At 40.1% G+C, this 25,021-nt stretch overlaps 1 protein-coding gene across 2 annotated transcripts in view; it reads right to left on the reverse strand.

Annotated features, from left to right (window-relative positions):
• Positions 1-8,761: 8,761 nt before the first annotated feature.
• MTX2 (metaxin 2) overlaps positions 8,762-25,021 on the reverse strand; it is a 33,933-nt gene continuing 17,673 nt past the window's right edge. For both annotated transcript variants that reach the window (XM_032114707.1, XM_032114706.1), the window contains 7 exons: positions 15,706-15,778; positions 14,377-14,453; positions 13,184-13,276; positions 12,427-12,465; positions 11,896-12,021; positions 11,204-11,280; positions 8,762-9,252 (listed from right to left, as the gene is read on the reverse strand). In XM_032114707.1, coding sequence (XP_031970598.1) covers positions 9,045-9,252; positions 11,204-11,280; positions 11,896-12,021; positions 12,427-12,465; positions 13,184-13,276; positions 14,377-14,453; positions 15,706-15,778 — 693 coding nt within the window. In that variant the 3' untranslated portion in view covers positions 8,762-9,044. The remainder of the gene's footprint in view (positions 9,253-11,203; positions 11,281-11,895; positions 12,022-12,426; positions 12,466-13,183; positions 13,277-14,376; positions 14,454-15,705; positions 15,779-25,021) is intronic.

Raw genomic sequence — 25,021 nt, forward strand, 5'->3', positions numbered from 1 at the left:
ACCTTATCCTCCATTATTGTTTTTGCAGAGGACATAAACTGTGTCACTAATATTAAACTGTCGGCACAAAAAAGCCTACCTCAGCTCTTTCCTAGCTGAGAATGCAAAGACATCTGCACAGAGACAAACATGCATATGGCCATCATTTGTCCAACATCTTACACATTGTGAAGGTTTTTTACTTGAAATGCCAACCTATGTGGCAGATGATGTATGTGTTTCTTCAGTCCTGTGATTACCAGCACAGAGCTGCTCTGCAGTGCTCTTCACCTCATCAGTTCCACAAGCTGCACTCCAAGGTGTGTGAAACATTTGCAGGGAGATGGCATCTGACATGCAGCAAGGCAAAAGCATTCTGGTGTGAATATTTGACTCCAGATTTTGTTCAAATCAGGGTCAGATTCTGACCTGGAGAAATTAGTGTGGGTAGAGATTTAGCACTACAAAATAGCAATTTGAAAACTGGAATGAATATATTTTAAACATGGGGAAGCAGAAGAAGGTGGTGCTGTCTCCTGGGTGACTCCCAAGGGGCTGTAAAGGAGAGGGGAAGGGGGAAGGCTTTATAAATGACCTGGGCTTTATTCTTCTGGAAATAAGCAGAGGACAAGGCAATCTTAGTAATTTCTGTTTGTTAAGTTGCATCATCTCAGCTGCTGGGTTCTTTGTTTAGGTTTTGATGGTTCATTTATTACTACCAAAAAATGCCTTTGAAGGGTGATTTTCAGAGGCTGTTGTGGTTAAAAAAGCAGCAAAGAGTGCAGTGTGGTGGTTGGAGCGTGGAGCTGGGAAACCAGCCTTCAGCCTCCTGCTCTAGATTTTGCCCTGCTCACATTTGGGACAAATTACTTGCAACTGCTGTGGCTTGACTTACTCGTATGTCGGGCAGGTTTTTCTGTGTGACTCATCCACTTGGTTAAATTCACCAAGTATTTTATAATCTTCAGCTAGAAATCACTCGTTTCATTGCAGATCAGTGGCATTTCAAATAAGATGCATCAAATAGTTTCTCTTGGCTTCAGTGCAAGAGATGGCTCCAAATTCCCCCGGTGAGGAGGACAATGCACTGACAAACTCACTGAGCTAAGGACTGGAAGGGAACTCCATTCTTTTACTGCTGCTAGTTTTCCCTCTTTTGGAAGCCTCATTTAAGCATTTTGAGCTTTTAACCCCTCAGAAGTGAAGAATCTGCTCCTTCCCTTTCCAAGCTTTTCCCAGCCTGCTTCTCAGTAAATCAGAGTTTATGACTACATTGATAACATTTTTGTGTTATAAGACATAAATGCCAATGAAATTTGAGAGAACTGCATTATCTGTATGAGTTTTAATCTGACTTCCCATTTTTCCGATGTTGAATTTTGTCAATCTTTTAAAAAATCCCAGTTAACATCAGTTACATTGTTATTGGAACTGTTTGTGATTATTGAGTTAGAAAGCAAATTTTAGGCATTTTAATATTTTGGAAACACAATGTGTTTCCTGTGGCAGCAGCTTTTGGACTCACTATGGATACACAGAGCACGAGGATGCAAGCTTGTAGGATGACTCTCTTTGCCTAAACAAATCCTTGAAAGCATGCTCGTTTCTCCAGTCGCGCTAAAGAGCTTTTACTGGCACATGGAATCTCTTTTGAAGCAGAGGGAGGAATCAAGTCCACAGGTGTGAAAACCTTACCCAGGAGCGGGCCCCTTCCTCTTCTCAGTGCAGGAAGACCCTGAAGCATCAGAAAGGGCAGGGGAATCATGAAAGGATATCAGAGAGAAGGGGCAGCTGGAAGGGCCCCAGGAAGATGCACTGAACCAAACGAAAGCACCTCCATAGAAACAGATCTGCAGGAGCTGTCCTGTGTGTGTCAAAAGCATTTCCATCAGGTGATGGGCAGCTTTTTCCACAGCAGTGGTTTTGGGCTTTGCCTCAAATGTGCTTTGGCATAACAGCAAGACCTTTGCACTCACACTTGTGTGTAATACACAAGTCATGGTCAGCCCTTTGGTCTTTACACACACATGCAGAAGCCTACCTGTCTTTTGCAAAATGTTATAACCTTTGACAAAATATGCTGAAAAGTTTATTTAAGTAGATAAAAACTTACCCTTCCCATAATGCCCCCAAACTACTGGTCTTCATCAACTTCATAAACATGCCACAACACAGACTTCAGGCTGAAAATGAAAGAGATCATGGTGATAGTCAGTAATCTCTGTTATATACTTCTTAGCTAGGAGGCATCATAGATCAAGGTGCTACACACTTATGAGGAAAGGAGCCAGTAAAAACTGCAGAGGAATTTTAGGGAGGAATTTACAGAAATTAAGTTAGAAACAGCAGTGGACCTAAAGAGAAGTTTTCACTGTCTTGACAAGAACAGAAAGTGGCTAGCTCTTAATCTAACAGTCGTGTGATAACAACTGAGAGACAAAGGATCATTTCCACAAGATTATCTCATGCAAAAATCCTGTGCATTGGTGAAAAAACTGTTGATCTCAGCAGTGAGAGAATGGTGTAACCAGAAACAGATGCCTTCAAAGTCAAGAAACCTGGACAAAATTGTATTTTGTAGCCAAAAGTCAAAAGAGATGTCACCAGCCATGAGATCACAGCAGGGAAAACCTGAGATGTATGACCAGGGAGGTGGAGTTGCTGTTGACAAATTTTTGGCAGCAAGAAGTAATAGAAAGGGTAAATTCATCCAGAGAGAAGATAACCTTGAAAGAGGTAGATGGTCTGGGGACTGGGTGATGCCATAGTCTGACCAGACCAGCTGGGTGATGATTGGTCTTCTTTGCAGCTCTACAGAATTTGTCATGGCTAAGCTGCACTGGTTCCTCCCCATGGTACCTACAACAAGGTTCATTCAGATACATGCTGGTGACTTCCTGCTTAGCCTCAGAAAATTGTCTTTTGTTTGCAACAAGCCCTTTGCTGCTGCCTATGTTTTCTGTGAATGATCATCCTTTTCATTCTTATTTCAAATCTTTCTATGTGAACTGAGAACACAGACTGGAAGACTGATGATTTGAGCAGTGCTTGTAGGGAAGGTGACCATCATGCCCCACATGCCTAAGATCTCTAATTTTCTTCTTAAATGCAGAATAAACTTTTAGGCATAAAAAATCTAGATGAGAAAACATCAATGTGACACAAAGCTTACTTACAAAAAACGTGTTTATTGACAAACTGGGTTACTGCCAACCGAGTACCGTCAACCGAGGGCTACTGTCAGGAGAGGGGTGAGTTCATGTTGACCTCTCATGTCAGCTTATTGTTTCAAGTCAGCTCCTGAGCACACCAGCTTGTAGACAGGAGTTACTTTGGCTGCCACAGATGTCATGTGTAGCATGGATGGTAGTCCATCTGTGTCAACACTGTGAAGTTCTTTTTCTCAACTAGCACCAAATTTGAGGTCTGCAGCAATAAATGGGAACGGTTGATACTCTTCCTGAAAGAAGCCTGTCCTTTCTTTCTAGATAATGAATTACTTGGAGCCGAAAGGGGTCTCTAAAGCTCTCACTGTTCAAACTTTTTCTTGTAAGTCTCAACAAGCAAAGAATCAACATTCAGGGTTTTCAGAGGTGGTGCTTCTCTCCCAGGCTGAGTTCTTTGACCATAGTCAAGGCTAACACTCAATTTTTACATCTCATTTAAGAACTCAGGAATTAGCACTTCTGTGGGCACTGCTACACAGTAGCCCCTCAGCTCCCTGCAATGGGGTCTCAGGGAGGGGACACGGTGTCATGGTGATTTGGTGGCTTCGCGTTGTAGCAGCACACACAGACCTCATTTCAATGCAGCCACTTCTGTGTAGGCCAACCCTTTTTGTATGTGAGATACATGTGGGATACATCTGCTCAGGCAGCTGTAATTTGTGGGCCCTTTTAGTCCCATAGGTGCCTAAGGGCCCCAGTATGGATACAGTTACCTGGGTGTGAACTTCACTCTACTGAGGTCACCAATTTTGTTTCCTGCACGCCTGTTATTGCCTTCACACAATGGTATTTTGCCAGGCTGGTAGCTGCTCCCATGGCAAAACCTTCCAGCCTAGACAAGCCCTAGAAACTTAAAGTCTTTCATTTCTTTCAAGGCAGTTACACAACGGGCCTCAAGCTCCCTGCCAAATGCTGGTTTTTTACAAAGTTGGCACTGGGGATGTGAGCAAATCCGTGAAGCAGATGAGTGTGTGTTAGAGAACGACAGAAGAGAGATCAGCCAGGAAGTTTCAAACTGCATCAGGCTAGAGCCTGACTTTGCTAATGCTTTCTACTTCCTACTCCTACTTTTATCCTAAGATCAGATAACGAGTAGCAGTTTTTCTTTGTAACAATTCATTAATCAGAGAAATGATCCTTGCTGGTGTTTAGATGTTTTACTTAATTTGGTACTTCTGGCCTGCTGCCCCAGTAGTGCCAAAATTATTATTTCTCACCCAGCAGGTGATAAATAACAACTTCAGTCATGATTAATACCATGAATTTCTCAACCTGACTAATGCAAAAAACTTCAAACCTGCAGAACAAGTGGGTGCTAATTGTTGTGAGAGCCATTGGAGCTGCACTCCGCTTATAAAGAAAGAAAGCCACAGGAAATGAAGTGCTTTCTAGCAGCACAGCTGATCCTAAGAGGCATCATTAAGTGCAGCTCAGCAGTATTCTCCATGAGGCTATGCTATAGCCTCTTTTTTTCCACTACACTGAGCTTTAAGTATATTTGAGAGGCAGGAGATTGCCAGGTTATTTTTCTTTCCCTGGGGAGGAAAAGGAGAAATAAAAAAAAAGGCAGAGAAAACAGCAGATTAATATCTCGTTAACACCATGCAATACTAAAATTTTTATAACTGATATAAGAAAAGTGATAGATCCTACCAAAGCTGCTCCCACCAAAGCCCCTTCACATGTCTTTCTTGAAATCTCATCACATCATAAAAGGCAGCATCAAGAGGCTACCCAGTCAAGGAGAACTTGCTTCAGAGAGGGACAGGAAAACCAGAAGATCAGGATGGACTGTCAGCTGGAAACAATGATCCAATACTATAAATTAGCCTGTGGCTGAGATCCTGGCCACTCTCAAATCACCATCTGGTTTGCCACAGCATGTGGTGGAGATGGGTGGTTGCTCCTTTTCCTGTGCCATACTTGCAGTGGCACAGGGCACACAGGATCTACAGTTCAGCTGTGTGTACAGTGCTGTGCTGGTCAGGCAAACGAGACCTTCACATCTGGAACTGGCACCATGCATATTTCTGATAGGAGCAGACACCAAAATCCAGCAAGGGCATGAGCAGGTAACTGTGCTGAGGGGGGTCTGTGCTGAGCAAGATTAGTCCATTCCACAATCCCAAAGAAGCATGTGAGGAACGGAGGAGCAGTCCTGGTTTCACTAGGATTTTCCCAATTCTTTTAGCTCCATCAGGTGAAGAAAGTATCTGCTACTTTCTAACTTGAGCACCTACCTACGGAGCTATTAACTTGTGGAACAAAAAGACTGTGAGAAGCAAACCACAATAGGCAAGTGATTCGTAATCAAACTCAAACTCAGGTATGTCTATCTACTTATAGCTCTGAGAACTTTTGTGACTTTGTGTGCTGTTTTGGTTGAGTAATTCCTGCATTTCCTGGTGGGGCATATTCAGAAAGTGTATGATAATCCATGGTGCTCCTGACATTCTTTCTGTTAGAAACCTAAATTTTGTCTTAATTTGGGGAAACTTTAGAAGTTCTAGCTATCTCTCTTCACTCAAAATAGCGTGTAGGAACTTTGTGGGTTTGAGCCTGAAAAGCTAGAAAGAAAATCATCATCGCCACTGTTCCACTATGTGAAATAAACCACAGCCTTCCTGGCCTGATTCCTGTCTCTCGTGCAGCAGTTGTGCTTCAGTCATGGGAGATCTTCTAGAAACACCCACAACCCAAGGCTAAAATTCTCACAGACTGCACATGCACAGCCTTGTCTGCTAGAGGGCCACTCAGACCAGCAGAAAGCCCTCGCTACATCACCTTGGAGAAGGCAGGTCAGTGTCCTTGCTCAATCCCCTTGCTACAAAGGCTATCATGTTTGGGTTGGTTTGGGGTTTTTTTTTCACCCTTAATTTGTTTTATTGCTGGTGTTGTTAAAACTTCTCATTCTTTTTCCTGAACTGTGCACAGCGTTTCAGGAGCAATCAGTGTAAAAAACTGCAGCTTCACTGAGTTAAAGCACGGCTTGCCAAGCGAGCGTTGGTCCTTGGAGCTCAGCCCAGTCTGCTCCACAGCACTTGTCATGCTACCAATGTCACTTAAAAAAGCATAATGTTTTCTTGTATTTATGAAGTACAAAGTATGTCTTTTGGCTAGGATTTTAATAGCTATTTTCAACACTGGTAGCAAAGCCAAGATTTTTCCTTCTAAGTTTAGGTATCACCTAGAATGAGGTGCAGCCTGAACGACAAACCAGCCCTGTAGCGAACATGCCATACAGAAAGAATCCTTTTCAGTCAAGGAAGTAAGGGATGCTTTTTTCCATTTAAATGAAATTATCAAAGTCACACACAAGGAATGAGGGGTGGTTAAACTTTCAGAAACTTCAGTGTAACTTGAGAGCTCAGTCTCTGCTTGTCCTCTCACTTCAATATTGAAAATTCAATGTGATTTGCCTGTCTCTGTGTCCTTAAGTGGAGTCTGAGTACCTCAGGTGGATTTACACAAACTTTGTTTGCAAGAGATCAGTATCTTTTGCCCAACCACTTCCACAGCATTTATTTTCTAGATGAGACATTCAAAGCATATGCATATCAATCATTCTGTGGGGATTTTACTACTCTGAAGTTATAAAGCCCGTTGTATGTTACTGCACAAAATTTGCAATAACTTGCTGTTCAGTATTCAAGGTGTTGTATTACCAGAGCTTCCTCTGCCTCACCTTGCCAGAATATAAAAAGTTTCATTCAATGCTGTTTCAAAGCAATTGCTGAAATTTGGTTACAAGGTGGCTAATGGCCACTGCAGCCTTGAAAGAGGAGGAACACATGCCCACTTGCACATTTTCGGACTGCATAAAAATTAATAGGTAGGTTTAGCAATCCATTAAGTAAATTACTCCTGTAGTTCAGTCTACTGGTAGCAAGATCGCTAAAACAACAGAAGCTAGCTTAAAATCTTTCCTCATGATTGGTGCTTTGCAAATAGCAGAAGGGTAAAAGACCAGTTTAATTACTCTGGACTTAGATACTTGAGTGTTCACACAGGATTTCCCCATCCCCATGGCACGCTAACTTTAGTCTATGAGTGCTCAAAGTAGCATGTATCACAGTGTTCTCTCCAAACTTAAAAAAAAAACAAACAAAAAAAACCTCCACCCACCAACACTCAAAAAATTCTTTTCCAGTTTTTTTTTCAGGAGTTGAATTAATGCAGAAAAGCAAGTTTGAAAGAAATGTCTGGGTTCTCAGCTACCAACTGCTTTGATAGTGGAACTGGTCACTAAGCAGTCAGGAGCTGACGGGGTTTAGTTTATAAAGGTATTCAATGTAGAGACATGAAATTTTAAGACTGAAATGCAGGACAAGGGCAATTGACCTCTTCTGGCAAGAGTGGTTTAATGAAAGACCAAGATGCCCTTACATACTGATACTTAGTGGATTTGACTGCAGTAGGACTTAGAACTGTTATCTCAAAAAACAGGCAGTACAAATTCAGCTCCGTTTTCCAGTCCAGCTGGCAAGAGTGGCCCCCAGCAAAAGAAATGAGTAAGCAGGAGTGGTTCAGGAACCTGTCCTGGGAGACCCAGCCAGTCCAAGGCATGCAGCTGCTTTCAGCTCGCTTTTTAAAAGAGAAGGAAATGGCAGCCAAAACCCCATGACCATTGTATAACCAGTTCAAGCCATTAAATGTTTTGACACTGAAGCATATAGTCAAAAGAACATATTTCAAAGTAAGAACACAATGGTTCCAACCAGCCAAACAGCCTGACCTGGTTCCCACTCGTGCCCATGACTTCCTGCATGCACAAGGTTTGTTTTTGCCACCAGCATGTTCCTGGAGTTGCTGGTGCTTTTGAAAAAGCATCAAGTACAACTAACAGAACAGAGCAGTACCACTTAATGCACTTGAAATAATACTAGCCAGATCAGTCCTTGCCTACACACAAGAATTCTCCCTTGAAAAGTTCAATGTTGCCAGGGTTTTTGGAGCACCACAATGATATTTCTTTGTTTACTTCTGTACCATTGTGGCTACATGTACCAATGATAACACAGAGGCAGGATGGAGACATGCCAGCTACAGGCTCATAGTAAGTCCTTTTTCTATGAGAACCACATCTGGTACATCAAAGTTCAGAAGCAATGTTAACATACTGGAAGTGGAAACAGGGAGGCAGACACCTGGCAAATTAATTTCTTAAATAAATAGCAAGACAAGCTGGGGATTAAAACTGGGAAATTACAGAAAGAAAAAAATTATAATCAAAAAACCAAAGGTGAATGAGAAATAAAAGCAGAGGCACAACGCACACACAAGATGAAGCACTGACAGCCAGAAGCTACTTTGACACAAAAATAGGAACTGACTGAGTAAGATCACTAGTTGTGTTCTACAGAGCTCCAAGACATTTCTGAATAAGTTTTAGCTGAGGCAGACAAACTTTAAGATCTCTAATGAGTCCTTTCATTCCCAGCCTAATCATTCTAACTAGTTTACAACTTTCTTCCAAGCATCCTGGTAAAAGGATCCCACTCGTGAACTACACAGACATTGAATTGAGTAAAAAAGGCATTTAGAAAGATCAGAAATAAACTTTCAGTGTTTTATTTTTTTGAAACAGATACAATATTTTTCCAAGGTCACTTTACAGTAAGTGGCATACAGGCTATTAAAGTGGAAATGCTCATACAGACATTTCAGATTAAATGTGCACGGTGTATTCTACAACACAAAAACTGTATTTAACATTCTTTCTTGCCCCAGAATGATTTGGCAGCTTCAAAGAGCTAACACACATTTCCATTCTCAAAATCAATTTATTGAACAATGATAAACCCAAAACTGCAACATGATCCACACCAAGCACCATGCTTATCTCAGCAAGGACCTCTTGGAAGATCGGGCTGCAGCTGTAGAGCTGTCTTTCTCATGACCCTCAAAGTACTGCTGCTCTATTCGCCGACAAAATGCTGTGAGATTACTGTAGTTCTTCACTTTTTCAGAGAGTTCATCAGTGATTAGCTGAGTAGTAAGGATTGTGAACAGATGTCCAAACACCAGAGCATCTAATTCAGTTGGTCTGTAAAAGCAAACAGAAAAAAAGATGGGTATTTTGGAAGGCAAGTCCCGATCAAGAAAAACCCTGCTGTTCTGAGTAACCTGTAGATAGCCATGCAGTCTAAGAACTAGCATGAAATCAAGCAACACTAAACCAAATGCATGAAATCTGTGTATTGGGTATATTAAGAACCCTGCTTGTTCTCAGTATGGCATTTTCCTAGCTTTAGGGAGCTTGGAAATGTAGAAATAACATCTCTTAGATCAGACAGAGTTATTGATCTAGTTTAAAACCATACTCCACGTTTTAATTCTGTAACAAGGGCAAATGCTTATCAGGTGTTTTGGGGCTCTTCTTTTTCTTCTGCAGATGTCTATTAAAAAAACCCAACTATTATCTCACAAGGAAAAAAAAAGGAGGAGAGTGGAAGCTTAAGACTCTCGTTCCTTTTTTTGTGCTCTGCAACAGCTGGAAACTATTCAACCAACAAGGAAGGGAATTCCATGATGGCAGCAGCTGGAAACATCTGTTTTCTGAAAGGGGACTACACAGAAGAAAACAGATATTTTGGGAATGTTTTCAGTCCTACCTTATTTTAGGTATGACCCTTCTGAATTGTCACCTTGGACCTTTAAGTAGTCCATGTATGTAAGTAGTCCACGTGCAAATTTTTTTTTTTTTCAAATATATTAATAACTTCAGAGTCCCCCTTTACTAGTGTTCAAGGTATGCAGCATGAAGCTTTCCTAACTGATAAAATTTTTTGCCTTTTTATTTGTGGATCACTAAGCACTCTCCAGTGGAGATACGGGCCCCTGCATAACAAACTTTAATCTGTCAGCAACAGGCGGTTTTTCTTATTTAACTCCCAAAGACTCCCAGAAGTCAAAGACTGAAAAATAATGGACTAAAACCACATACTTAGCAATATTTCACAGAGCTAAAAAGTTTAAAGGGTTGAAACTGTACCAAAAAAAGCCTGGTTAACAACCAACCAACATAAAATCCCCAAGTTAGAATTCTTTAGAAATACAGAAAGGAAATTTAAGAGATACTATGCTTAATAATCACAGGAGAAGATGCAATTTAAAATCGTCTTCTATAAGGCACATTTCTGTGTCCTCTGAATTAACACTACCCAACTAGTCTCAACTTGGGATGCATTAAGGGGCAAAGACACAATGCAGAAAAGTAACCAAATGCTGCCATTTGAAGACATCTCCCTGTCCAAATGTAGTAAACTGAAATCCAGACCTGAGCATTTCTACACTGATCTATGCACAGGAGACAAGAGAGAGCTAATGTGAGGTTATTTAAGTCTGTAACATTTCAAAGATATTGAATTATTGGAGAGAAAAAAAATGTTAAAGAGCACATTGCAATTGAAAGAAACTGGTGAGAGCAGAGGACATTCCATGGAGGTCAGGTCATTTCCTTTTTCTCTCTTGGCAATGTGAATCCTGGTTTTCACTTTGCATCTAGCTCTTTGTGGACCAGCTAGCTTCTCCCCCAGTTCTTAGAACTCACAGGCACCCTCATGCTAATTCAGCTCATTCAGAACTGCTCCTGCTGTTAAGACAAGCTGTCCTGATCAGGTTGGCACGACACACATTCACTCCTCTAGTAGAGAATGTTAGCCAAGAAATTCAAGTAAAGCTCTAAGAGTATCACTTTTAATAAGAAACTAACTGTATAAAAATGTACATTTGTAGCCTACATAAGTTGTGGTAGAATCTGTAGAGAAGATAAGCAAGAACAAAACTAAATCATAAATACAACAAACTTACAGAAGCTTTCCCTTTAAAATCTTTAAATTTCATGTTTAGATTCCAGTCATACATTTGTATTTTTGCAACTAATCACACTGCATTAAAATAAAACAGGAGTTTCATATATACACATTTGTATGTATGTGGGTATATATCTATTTCTCATATTGCTGGATGCAGTATTTCAATGAAGAGTAACTTACTGCTTATTGAAGAAATATGGTTGTGTTCCTAATCTCTGGGAGAGAGCATGACAGCACTGATCTACATCTTCAAGCACCTATCAAAACACACAAGAAAGAAAGATCCATTTTGTCAGGAAAAAACACCATTGCAAGAAATAACCTCCTTCTTCTATTTGCACCGACAGTGGGAACAAGGAATATAACATGCTGGAATATCAAAAGCTGTTAAAGTCAGTCAAACCTACACAGTGGGCAGGTAGCTAAGTGTTACTTAATCTAACATTTGATGTAAGGCAATTCTGATTAAGTGCTTCCCATAACATTTATAACTAAGCTTAATGAAAGGTGCTGACTTAAACCTCACAAGCTGTCACAATCCCACAGAGTGCCTATTAGCATCATACAGGAAGCAGGGCACAGAACTTACAACCTATTTTCAGGACTACAGCCTAAACTAACACTGACAGAGTTGTTCACTCATAGCAAAACAGCCTTCCTCCCACCCCATCAGGTTGCACATAATTTTAAGATTTATTGCTGCCAAAGGCAAATACCTCAGTCCAGGTAATGTTTTAAGAACAGAACATACATTTTACTACATCTGTTTCAGGAACGTGCTACTCTCCAAAGCCTATTACAAAAGAAAGGAAAGGAAAAGGAAAGGAAAAGGAAAACAGGGCAAAGAAATCAGGTTCACTTTTCATACTGACCTGTTCAAGTGTCTTTCCAGCCCATCCAATGGCTTTCATCTTTCGCCTAACCTCCCACTGCTTCTGATAGGACAAAATGCGGTTAAGAGGCCACGGATAAGGAGAGCCGTACCTTGGGTGAGTAATCTTTGTTTAAAAACAGAAAGGTACTGTGTTATAACACAAGAAAACACAGATATCTCTTGAACAAAACAGCTAATATTTAAACATTCCTCTCAGAAAGGGAGCCACAGAAGAGAAAGGCAGTTGTGTGTATGCTGTAACTATTTGCACAGAATCCGTAATTTGCAGCATAACTGTTTAAAGCTATTATTTCAGAAACATATACAAAGCCTGTATCTATTCTGCAGCCAGCTCCCTCCAGTAACACAGCTTCCCTAAAATGCGTATGCAAGTGAAATTAAAGTGAAAAGACTTTATCATTAATGGTATAAACCCCCATGTTTCATTTATGAGTAGGGACTTGCAGTTGTGAGCAAAAGTGTTTTCTCATTAAATTTTAATTAAGATAAATGCTGCGGAACCACTCACCTCCTCTACTGTAACATCATCACACCACTGAAGATAGAGCTAGGAAAAGAAAGAACACTTACTAAAACTTCCTAATAAAGGAGAATACAGAGACAATCATTTTTCACTGCAGAATTTTCTTTTCTAAATTAGATTAAAATTTCCATTTCATTTCTTCTCTTAGACCTTTGACGTACAAAAGAAATTAAAACTGGAAGGCAAAAGCCCAGTTGCTAGTCCTTACTTCACCAGCACCAAAACTATGCTGAGATTAAAAGCCTGCTCCTCTTGCCCACACCACACCCAACTCAAGGCAGAGGTGACCAGCCCTCAGCTCCTCAGCCACCTGCATCTTCCCAGTGCTTCCAACACTGCTCCCATGCTGGGACTGCACTACCTGAACTGGCCACAGACACGCACCAGAGGGTCCCAGCCTCCCATCACACACAGCGTGCACATGGGGACAGTGACAGCGGGGTGCCTGGCCAGCCAGGGGGTGGGGTAGGACCCCAGGAACCACCAGCATTTTCTGATCAGTTACTTCTACAGCTGTGTGACACACTTCAGATAGGTGAGGGGAATCACACATGGCTACAGGAACACGTCAGCAAGCAATCCACAGTGTAAGAGAATTTATGCCTGTCTCCTTTCACCTCAAAAGTTGACAACCTAATCTAAGAACAGCAGTATTTCCACTATGGGGAAAAATCCTAAAGCTTTCTTGCCTACAGCCACTTATGTAAGTGCATGGAACTCCTCAAACTAGGGTTTGCTGTACCTCTGCTGTCAAGAGCATATTATTGACCAATTCCATGTAGGCTTTCATCTCAGCTTTTTGGACTTCATCCAGTCCATCACTAAGAGAATGGCCCTAATGAGGAAAAGAAAAAAGACACACATAAGAACAGATACTGGAATATTCAGCAACATATGACCCAAGGACCCTTAAAGTCAATGAGCTTTGGCTCAGATCCTAATCTCTTACATAGTTCAGTAACAAATTACATACTCAATTTTTACATACAGTATCCTTTAGGATTAAAACCAAATCATCATAATGTAACTAATCTAATCTCTAAGAAATCTAAGATAATCTACAAGAAATTTAATAGCAGTTATGGATGAACACACTTTAAGCTCACAGCCTCCTGGTTAGTGTATCTCTATGGCAAGAAGTAAACACAAATTTACATCTGTGATACAGATTCAACTTCTCAGTGAAAACATGGCATTTTTTAAAACAGAGGGGAAGGCTGGGGGAGTGGGAGAATAAAGGCAAATCTGAATGGTATCTGACACTTCAGGATTTAAAACAGCCAGTTCTGGGTTTAAGACCTCTGAGACCCAGAGACAAAGCATCTAGAAAAAGAGTCTCAGAAATTGGCACTGGTATGCAGCTATCCCGCATAGAATTTACTTGCAGAATTAGAGGAAATGACAAAGAGAAACATTTTCACCTCACAAACTCCTGTTTGTATAAAACTATACCTTTCTTTTAAAACAGCACTATATTCCTGTGGATGCTAAAAAGCAGGAGCAGAGGAATTTTCCAGCTGCTGAAGCATTTTGTGAAGTTTTCCTTTCTCATGCTTTAGCTGAGAAATAGTGAAAGACGATTTTGTAAACTAACTCTCTATCTTGCACCTGCATGGTCTTGTTTTGGTTTACTGAAGAAAATATTTTGAAATAGGCATTGTAGCATTCAGCCAATCACTCTGGGAGGTGTATGGTCAAGCAGCCAATAATGTCATTTCTCTATTGTGAACCAAGTTATATAAACGAGGTGATAATGCAATAATCCCCTTTTATCCTGGAATTCCGTGTCATAATTTTCACCGTCCCTGGAGACAACAGCAACATATTCCTATACTGTTTTAACAAATTCAGTAACATTCCAGAAAAGCACACTAAATCAGCACAATGCTAAGCAGGATTAACACTCACTAATTAATGAAAACAATGTACTATTACCTTGGCTTTTACAAACTGGACTATGGGCCCAAGTTCAGATACTACTTGATTTCCCACATGAATAAAGGGTACTTTGCCTGTAAAAGGAGAAGTGTATTGTAGTAACAAGACAGAGGGTGGTGGGGAGAGAGAAGGGAACAAATGCAAACCTTCTCTGAATTATCATAAATCAATATAAAGAAAAGAAACAAGGTAAGTGAGTAAAAGTGAGTAAAAATAGTAAAGGACTCCAGGAGTAAGGGCAAAAAGAATACAAGTAATTCTGCCTACATTTAAAATTGAAGCAGTATCATTTTCCCTCTTGTGCTCTTCGTTTTTAGAAGAAGAAGGCAGTGTTCAGACCTAAATTACAACATTAGATGCCAGCAAGTGTGGACATGAGGTGTGAGTGGCAGAGAAGCCATACCATGTAACTATCACCAGTCTTAGTCCTGCACCTGCAAGATGCTCCTATGTGCCTGGATTCAGCATTTCAAAGTTCTATTTACTAACAAATAATTCATATACCTGCATATTTTGCTGGTTTTTAATATAGCCTCATTTCACTGCTTTAAGAAAAAATATCAGTAGCAGCACTAGAACCCATATAGTTGGCAGACATATACTGACAGGCACTTCCATATGGCCACCAGGTAATCAGTAAATATGGACCTCCTCACACAACAGAAATCTGGGACAGAGTGAGAGGATCGCCGGACTTCTGCACCCTGCACTCTGTAATTCTTTCTGATTTTTAGGCAAGCTTTGCAGCTGGCGTCTGGGCATTTTTAAGCAGTCACCTCCAACAAAAACAGGCTGTGTACCCTTCTAATACTTAACTTTTTGGTGGTTGGTTTGGATTTTTTTCCAGGCAGTCTCATGGATCTGATTTAAAATCACCTGTCACCCTTAATAGTGACTGCACCCTTTGGTCTCCTGTATCAACATCCTGGCAATCAACTCCCACACAGGGTAGCAAAAGAGAACCTTTCTCTGGTATTGTTTCACTCCAGTAATAGGAAAATATAACAGCATTTCCTGGGATATTCGCTGGCTGCAGAATAAAGCCACTTTTGGACACATGTCTTTCTGCTTTAGGACATTTGAGAGGTTTCCACCAGGCACTGAACTGTCTGAACACTTTACACGGTACTGTTACACATTGTGCCAATGTTCCTTTGCATTTCATCGCTTTGATTGTTTGCAGAGGAGAAACTGCACTGGAGAGGAGGGGGAAAGGCAACCCACACACAGTAGCACTGCCCGACTGTTATCAGCAAGACAAGGCATAGTTGCCATGGTATCAAAATGGAGGTATAACACAGTAATCTAAATGAAGGCCACACTTACCAGATGGGGACATGTACTCGGCATTTGCCCTGCAAATCACCCGGATTGGCAGATTGCACATTTGCAAAAAGGCCTGGAAACAAAGAGTTGCATTTGGAAAGCATTAATATACCAGTGGCAAACAAATGTGGTGTTCTCAATACATTTGACTGTGTTAGCTAGTTCCTAGCACACACTTAGGAAGTATAGCTCCTTGCATACTGTTTTTAGGAAGAAAGAAGCGTAAGCAAAAGAAAAACAAAGGGATTTTAACTTCATTAGACAACTGTTTATCATTCAGTCACTGACTGGAATTCTTCTAATGCAGTTTCATCTATTTTTACTGTTTTTTTCAAGATGGGCAAAGAAGCAGTCAGTATCTTTCAGACACAATTAGTGCTGTGGCTGTACAAAATCAAGTGACATTTTGCCCCTTTTGAAAACCACAGTACTCATTTCTTCTGGCTAAAGCTGGCTCGTCAAGTTCATGTTGTGTAACATGGCAAACACATATGGCACCTTCCCGTATTACAATTACAACAGCTGCCAGAAGTTTTGCTCTATGATACAGTCAGAGCACAAATCTGGTTTGGGACAAAATATTATTTTTAATTTATGGGATTCATGGAGAGCATAAGTGATCAATTTACTGTTTCCTTCTATCTCTGTGCTTCGATTCAAAGCACTCTCAGTAGGCTAACAATTTCTGTCAGCACCTGCCACTACCACAAAATCCATAGGCTGTTTCTGTTGAAATACCAAAATGTCAAGAGAAGTATTTGCACTTTGGACAGAACATGGCAAATAAGGAATCTCTTAATCTCTAGAGACTCTCACAGCTCAGCTAAGTCCTATCATTCATTTTGCAATTAGACAGATCACAACTCCAGACTCCAAAATTAATCTATTGCCTATTTAAACAACATGACTTGAGGTAAAAAAATCCTACAGCAACAAGGCTCCCACCATGAAGAAAAATGCTGTTGTAACACAGCACTTTCTACACAAACCTCCTCCCTGCTCTTCAGATTGCAGGATCTGGAAGTAAACTGCACTCTCACATCTTTAGCTGCTCAGCCTCTAATCACAAACATGAAAGCAACCTAAACCTTGACCTTAAGATTTGCTCATCTCTGCACCAAATGAGACCTTAAGTCATGAACTATCATCAGCCCTGTTCCTAACTTTGTGGCTTCATCAAGGAAACAAAAATAACCTCAACAGCTCCTCTCCTCTCACCTGTGCTCTTCAAGGCTTATTTACAAACTCTAACCCATCCAGGGAAAAAAAGCCAAAAACTTTGGTCCTTTTCCCACCAAACTGAAGAACTGCATAGTCCATTACGATATTTGGCTCCTGCATGTTTAGATGACCTGACTCGAATCCGAATCTCAATTTAAACTATGGTCACAAACTGCTACACAAGACATTCATTACAGCTGACAAGAGCCCACCTCGGAACTGTGAAGGCTCTACAAAATATATCAGAAATGTGGATTTCTACATCTTCTGACTTCCTCAGCGCAACTAACTTAAAGCTCTGCTAGGAAGCCAATACACATACAGACAGAGACATAGACAGCTATATAAGGAGAGGGTAGTAGTCATGGTCAACATAAGTCAAATACTTCAGGTCTTGCACTATCTAGCAATAAATTGGTCTCCAGAGTGTGTCATCCCAAATAGAACCTCTATTACTGCTTAAGGATGCAGCCATCACACAAAATACAAAGCACTGGCCATGTTTGACAGCATATCACTTACCAAGTCTGTGCTCCCATCAGAATACATCAAAAATTGGGGATCTTGCTATCTTGGCACCACAAATTCCATGCAAACAGTAAGAATACCCAAAGGACTAATTCTTCAGTAATGTAAGTAATTTAGGCATTGTTCTGTCTCAGTCCTAGATCTGTTCCTTTGCCCGCTGGCTCTGCAGGACCTGGCAATGTCCATGCTGCTCCAGCTGCTGTTACATGTATCATGTTTTCTGCCCAAACTGGGGCTTTATATGTAACTTCTTCGGAAACAGTTAAGAGACAAGAACGCAGACTTTGGTTTAGATCACATACATGCTCCTATGCCACTGCTGGACACCAAAAATATATACCAACTCAACTGGTACACAGACTTCATTCTTCTGAAAGCTCTACCAGCAGCTAACACCATATTCTCAACAGTACTGTGCTGCAGTGGAACAAATGGCACCAAACAACAGGTCCAAAGAATTTCATCACTGGTCTAGGCTTACTGAATTAATTTCTTTCACAGTAAGGCATTAAATTAACTCTGCAATTCTGCAGAGATGAATTTTGTAACTGCCATGTACTATTCAGACTGCAAGTCTAGAAGAAAAAGAAAGTCTGAATTGCACTGGAGTTAGGGCAACACATGAATAAGTGAAAAGCTGCAAGTGCAGAGACACATTTAAGGAAAAGGAGGTGAATCAGAGAACTATTTTTACTTTTTCGTATCAGCGTATCAAAAATAGGACATGCTTGCACAGAATACTTAGGTTACACAAGTTGCTTCAGATTATTGCCTACTGTATACTGCACTGTACACAGGCTCCTATGTAGCACAAGGTTTCTACAAAAAATAGTCTGTGCCTCTGAAAATCTTTTCAGTTTAAAGAGTTTACACTAGTTTTCATCACATCTGACCTTTCTTTCTCCCCTTCTGCTCAATAAACAGAGCAAGGAATATCAACTCTTATTACCTGGAAGGGAAATTTCACCTCAGTCTCTGGCCTAGTACAAAGGGACTTGAGAATATGCTGACATTTTGTAATTTCAAAAATGCAAACACACTGGGTCCATGTGCCTTTTTGAACTTTGTAAAGAAAAGAGAAAAGGATGAACTAGATTTGAGCTCTATTGTGGAAATAAATATTAACGACATAAAAATGTTTGCTACACTTCATAATAAGAGCACAGATTCTAGTAATGTTAGAAATCATTCACTCTACCCTCAGTTAAAAAAACCAAAAAGAAAAAAAAAATTAGTAAGACCCTAAAGTAAACACCAAACCAAAAACCTGAGAAAACTTCCTCAGAATAGTCATCTTCAGTCCTGATGAATGCTTCATTAAATGGGAGACTAACTGAAGAATGATAGGCTTAAAACCCATCCAGTTCTGCATTTAGCACATCGGTCTTCCTGCGAGGCTCTGAAACAATGACCACTGACTACTGGAGCTGCCCCTTTAGCACCTTTACAAGGCTTCTTCCAGCAACCCCCTTCAGCATCCCCATGCCAAGACCTGTTCCACTTCAGTCTTTGTCTATATTTAGGATTGGCTTTAAGATGAATGATGAAATAAACCTAAATACGTAATACAGTATGTAATATTAATAGTATAACCTAATATAAAATACAATCAACCTAAGAAAAGAATTTTTTTAAAAACACTGCTATTACATCTTTTAAAAGATAGAAGCCCAGGGAACAAAAAGACCAGTACGTCTGTCTATTATGAGCTGTAACTTGTATCCACAGCATGACCTGTTCAATTTTAAGTGCTCCTCGTTCTGCAGCAAAATGAAGGAAAGGTCCACAATATAAGACAAATTTAATCCTTATTGGATCTACACTGCTTAATTAATCATTAACTAGAGAAGTAGGTCAGTATCTACTTCTTGCTTCAGCTTAAACTAATAGTCCACTGGACACCCTTCAAGTCAACTAAAAAACCCATGTGAATCAGTAACTAAGAAGACAGTACTATCCCAAACTAGGAGGGCTCAGCCTAAGAAATAAGCCTTGCAATTTGCATTACTATGAGTACTTACATTTTTTCATTGATGTAACTGACATGCTTTGGAAATTATTAGCATTAACAACAGAGGTGGTTTTGACTTTTCAAGTGAATGCATTCCATATTTATGGAAATTACGGTTTCTTTTAGAAAAAAACATGGACAAGGATCATGACCAATGCATTCCTATAAATATCCACTGCCAGAAAATCTCAAAATTTTTTCTGATGCATTCAACTAGATATGCTAGACATTAGAAAAGAACTGATGTTAGACCTTAAGTGGCACGAACTATTACAAAAATAGTTGAAATTGCAACAGATCAAAGAAATCCTAGAGAGAGAATATAGGACAAAGCAGCAATTTCTCCGAGTCTTTATCTCATTACATGCTTTAGCCCAGTGATCAAGGGAGGATTTGTTCCCTTTTTGACCACTCATGCAGAATGTCAAGAACCAGCACATTTGGTGTGCAGATGGTATCAGACCACCATGGCTTCCAACTCTGATAAAAGATGCCATGGAACACTGATTACTTCAGCTCAGAACATCTTGTTTCCCTTCTCACATACACAGTTTGAGCAGGCAAGTTACCCCTGCTTTTCTTGTGAGAGAAATATTTTCCTGTGAGCAAATGGGAGTGTGCTCAGCTCCTGTAAGTGCTTTTGGGCAAGAGATGGAAGGCTGAAACCACCCCAGTGCAGTTTTGCTGAGATTTATGAAGACATCAACACTCCTTCAAAGACACAGCATCAAAAGCTGAGCAGTCTGAGAGATCAAGGGCCCAGGCTTATTCTAGTACATCAGAGATTATTGTTAACATCATAAATTTGGCTGATCAACTTAAAAAAGGACTGAAAGGGGCCAACTGAATTCCAATAACACACAAGCTAGTTAATGACACCCTTGTGAAAATTCACCTAAAAATGGCAAGCAAAGCACTAACAGCAAAACTAGAAACAAGACATTTAACTAAGCACAGCCTGTTCTACCTTGTAAAGATGTCTGTAATTCCAAGTAACAGCATTAAATTTCCAGCTCTCTTCTCCTCTGGAAAAAAAAAAAAAGTGTATTACCAAAGAACTAAGAGGCTGACTACTATAGGCCTCAACCTGGATCCTCCACAACCAGGATTCTCACCCAATAATACTACAGCAGCAGCAATTCTTCAGAAGAGGAGGAAAAAAATTAGCTCTCATGTCTGTAGTAAAACTAATACACATTTCTTCATCTAAAGTTTTCTGGTCCAAAGTAACTGTAAAGATGTTCACTGAAAAAGTTTATTGATCCTTTGAAAACGACTCTTCCAAACAGACTCCGAGCAGGGTAACAGAACTGAATTCCTGCTGGAAAGGGTAAATTGGGGGGGGCAGGTTTTATGCTTAACACCTATTCAAAGAGTTAACTTTGAGAGGAGCAATTAACACTCTTATTTACCCTTGCCCATATTACAGAAGATCACAAGGTGACTGCCCAGCAAACTTGCCCATATTACAGAAGATCACAAGGTGACTGCCCAGCAAACTTACACAAATAAAGGAAACTTCCTTAGAGCACAAATATATAGAATTCACTACAACTGAAGGACATCAAACTAACACTCTCAGGCTTTTAAAAGCAATGAATAATTTCATGGCTTATACTAGTTAATGCAGCATAAAACAAGAATAATTAAATTCAGATAGGAAATAACTGAGTTTATTCCCCTGGTATGAGCAAGAGTGCCTCCTTTATCCATATATTCTACTGATTATTTGCATTATGGTAATTTTAAAAACTGGGGTCATATTTCTTGTGCAGTATTGACACTGGTCAATGGCTGAGACAGATGTCGGGAAAACTGTCCAGCTTAGCAGCTTATGGTTAATATGTCTGCTACAAACACATACGTACAGTTATTTCTGGAACAAAGTGTGTCCTTTCTTTGGATGAGTTTAATGTAAGAAACAGATAAAGGCATTAAAAAATAAAAATTTGGTTTAATAGGATCTGTCAGCTTCTCTCCTACACATGCTCTCTGCCTCTTTCCTGCAGGCTAACAGTCTCCTCTCTCACACTCTTCCAGCCTCTCTACCTGTCACATTACCTGGCACCCAAAAAGGGAAGGAAGAAATGTGAAAAATACATTTTTAGCAATGATACCTCCCTTTTTCCAGACTGAAACCATTGAATCTACAGTGCTGCTACTGCCCCTGTGCACCCAGTTTTTAATGGGAGACTTTGACGTAGACAGAAATGGAGGTTTCTGCATATCCATGAGGAGAAAAGGATAAGAGGGAGGCAAAGAGATGCAACCAGACTAATTATTTATGTTCTTCCCTACCATCCCAATATTTACTGTTACAGAGTAGGGAAGAAAGAGTTGTGGACAACAAATTGAAGAAAAGTATGGAGAAGCCTCTCAGTGCCTTTCCTGCCCCACTGCACATTGATCCACAAAGGACTATGGTTTGTATTGCACTGCCTTCTGCTCACAGAGAACAGCATGAGCCACTCTGTTTTAAAAGGCAGGTGGAAGAGGGAAGTTTGTGGTTTTGCTGTGAGAGAACAAAGTACTGGTACTATGTGAACAGGGCTGATAGGAAGCTTTGAGGTGACACTTGTTACAAAATTAATCAAATATCTTATGCCTATCATTCATTTCAGTCATGGCAGGTGACACCTCCTGCCAGAATTATGGAGTATATTTACAACAGCATTGCTTAAAGGACACAATCCATGTAAGGCTTGCTTTTTCTTATAGCCCATCCAATTTAAAATTCAAAATGTAAGTAGGATGTTGGATTTCAATTATGTAAAAAAGTAATCAGAACAATGACTTTTGTGCTGATTTGGCACAGTTCAAAAGCCCGGGGCCCAGAAACCACAGCCAGGCACAGGACAACTCACCCCACCCTTCCCTTCCTCCTCCCTCCCCTCCCTCCTCTTCTCACACGTGACTGACATTCTCATCTCCGCTGCTGCTGCTGCCACCCTCAGAACAATGCAAGAAAAGAGGTGCCACTGGGTCTTCCTGGGATGACAAGTATGGAAAGTGACTGTGCATGAAATACAATAGGAAGGCATAGGAGCAGGGAGGGAGGAGTTTTGTATTTATTCCTAGAGGTAATTGGTTTAGGTGTGATTTTTACTCTTGCTCTCCCTTCCTCTTTGCCCTGCCCAGCTAAGGAAGGGCTGTTTGGACACCATCAGCTGGACACACGACACGTATCAGGCAGCAAATCACCCTGTCAGAGCTCCATCACAATGCTCTCCCCTTCCCCTACAGTTCCCTCCCAGAAAAACACATATGAGCAAACACATACACTCATTAAAAATGAGTTACAACTTGAAGTAAATCACATCCAGATTGCAGTTTCTGAGATCAGAGGCAAGAATGAAATTACTTATGCCAAGACTCAAATAGTTCACAATTTATGTCCCCACATGAGGAACACTATTTTCAGATGGCACAGACCAGGCTTCATTTGAAGAAGATATATTCATGATTAGTTTTTAATAAAGAACGAGCCATTCCAAGCCATCTCTTATTCAGCAGCACTTCTAAAGGCACTCACACAATACTGTTAGGAAGGAAGAGTGAAATGCGTTTTCTGTTTTCATTTTCATGTTATTTCATGAGCATACAATGGACAGCATGTGATGACAACTGAAGAGTTACCCTCTACTTTATTGCAGGAACACATTTTAAAATTAAAACCCATGAACAAATCTACAGAATAATTCAGTTTTCATATCAAACAGCTGCAGTCCCTTTAACTGAAATAGTGTGTCTAAGGTTATAAATGAAAACTGTTCAGTATCATTGCTTGAGTGACAGATTAAATTCCTAATCCAGTTATGGTAATGGCCACATGTGTAGTTTAACATAAATTAAGATCTTAATTACATTTGTGACTATTTTAAACAAAATAACAAATTCCTCTGTACCTGTGAATGTAATTTATAGCAAAGCCACGTTCATTCTCCAAAACAATCTATTTTATACTGCATCATGGCACTGCTCTAATGGTATAATGTAATTCTTGTTGTAGAATGTGGAAAGAGTGGATTCACTGGTAGCACAGAGGTTTTGAAGATAAATGAAGATTCTATTCATTCAGAGGTAATTTCATCTTAGAACTACATGAAAGATGTTTCACTCACAAACAGTACCTGTACAGCTTGGGATTTAAGCATGTTTTCAGCAACAACACTATGCTGCTAGATTGATTATGTTGATACTGCATTTCTCATCATGAAGAATTCCAGCTTTTATTTCTTTAAAAAAAAGGGATTGGCAGATTTTCATTTCAGTACCAAGCCTTTGTTTAAGACTCAGCAACAAGTTCAAATTTCTGCTAATGTTTTGTCTAGAGAAAAACCAAACCACAATTCATACACACACACACACAGAGAAAAAAATCACAAATCTGTCAAGGGCAATTAATCATGTATGATTTACACATTCATTTGATTACTTGTTGAAGTAAATAACCAATTGGTCTGTGTAATACAATTTTAAATTGCCCAAACTTCATTCTGTCATTCAGGACTAAGAACAGACAATTCTAAAAGCATTTGCCTGGAATATATTAAGACCACTTACAAGGACATCAACTGCACAAGTAATTAATACATATCTTAACAAAATGAGCTGCAGGCTCTCTAATCTCAGGACAGCTGTCAGAATTTCCAGAATTTTGAATATTTTAGACAGCCAATTTTGAGCAAGACTATGAGACTACCTGCATAAAGATTCCAGAAGAACCTGTAATAAAAGAGGCAGTCTCAACATCCACATTCCTCTTCCTGACAAGTTGGAACAGTGCAAGAGATGCTTTGAGCTGCCATTTGAGGCAAGAGGCCTGGCAGAGTGCAGCTGTATTAACCCCCTCCCTCCTACTCAGCCACACTACTTGCACCCAGGCACTAAACAAAATGGCTTTACCTGCACCAGGCATCAATAAGGAGACAGAGCCTGGACAGGCCCTCTGCTTCAGACTGAAATACACTCTCATACAGTAGTTCAGTTTTAATCTACTTCAAACTCCATTTTTCCCTCCTTGAAGTTGTGGTGTTGTTTTATTATTGAGATGTATTTGTGTATTGGGTTTGGTGGCTTTTTTTACTGAGCTAAGCCTGATTAGCAGGAATGCCGTATAATGGTAGCTGCACAATAAATACATGGACAATGGTTTTAACCATGAGTCATGTTACCCAGGAGGTGTGTTTTCATTAACCTTGATGGGAAGAGGGATGAGTGTCTCACAAGAACAGAGCCTTCATTCTGTTACAATCTCTTTCCAATAGCTGGATAATCATTACTGATTATTTTCCCTTGATTTTAATTCATTTGCAGTGAAAATAAAATTTCTTTCAATATCAAGGCTTTGCAGCCCGAGATCAAGTGGACTTGGCTCTTAACACACTACTTCAAGTTAACAAACAAGGAGTGCAAATATCAAGATGTACCAGAGATAATGCACTTGCTCACTTGATGTTGTATTTTCAGAAAATACAAAGAATCTGAACCCAGTAAAGGACAAAGAAATTGCTAAATTAGTCTGTTTCCAAAATAAACAATGAGCAGAAAATGAAT

The sequence above is a fragment of the Corvus moneduloides genome, chromosome 7 (assembly GCF_009650955.1).
Source record: "Corvus moneduloides isolate bCorMon1 chromosome 7, bCorMon1.pri, whole genome shotgun sequence".
Taxonomy (NCBI): Eukaryota; Metazoa; Chordata; class Aves; order Passeriformes; family Corvidae; genus Corvus; species Corvus moneduloides.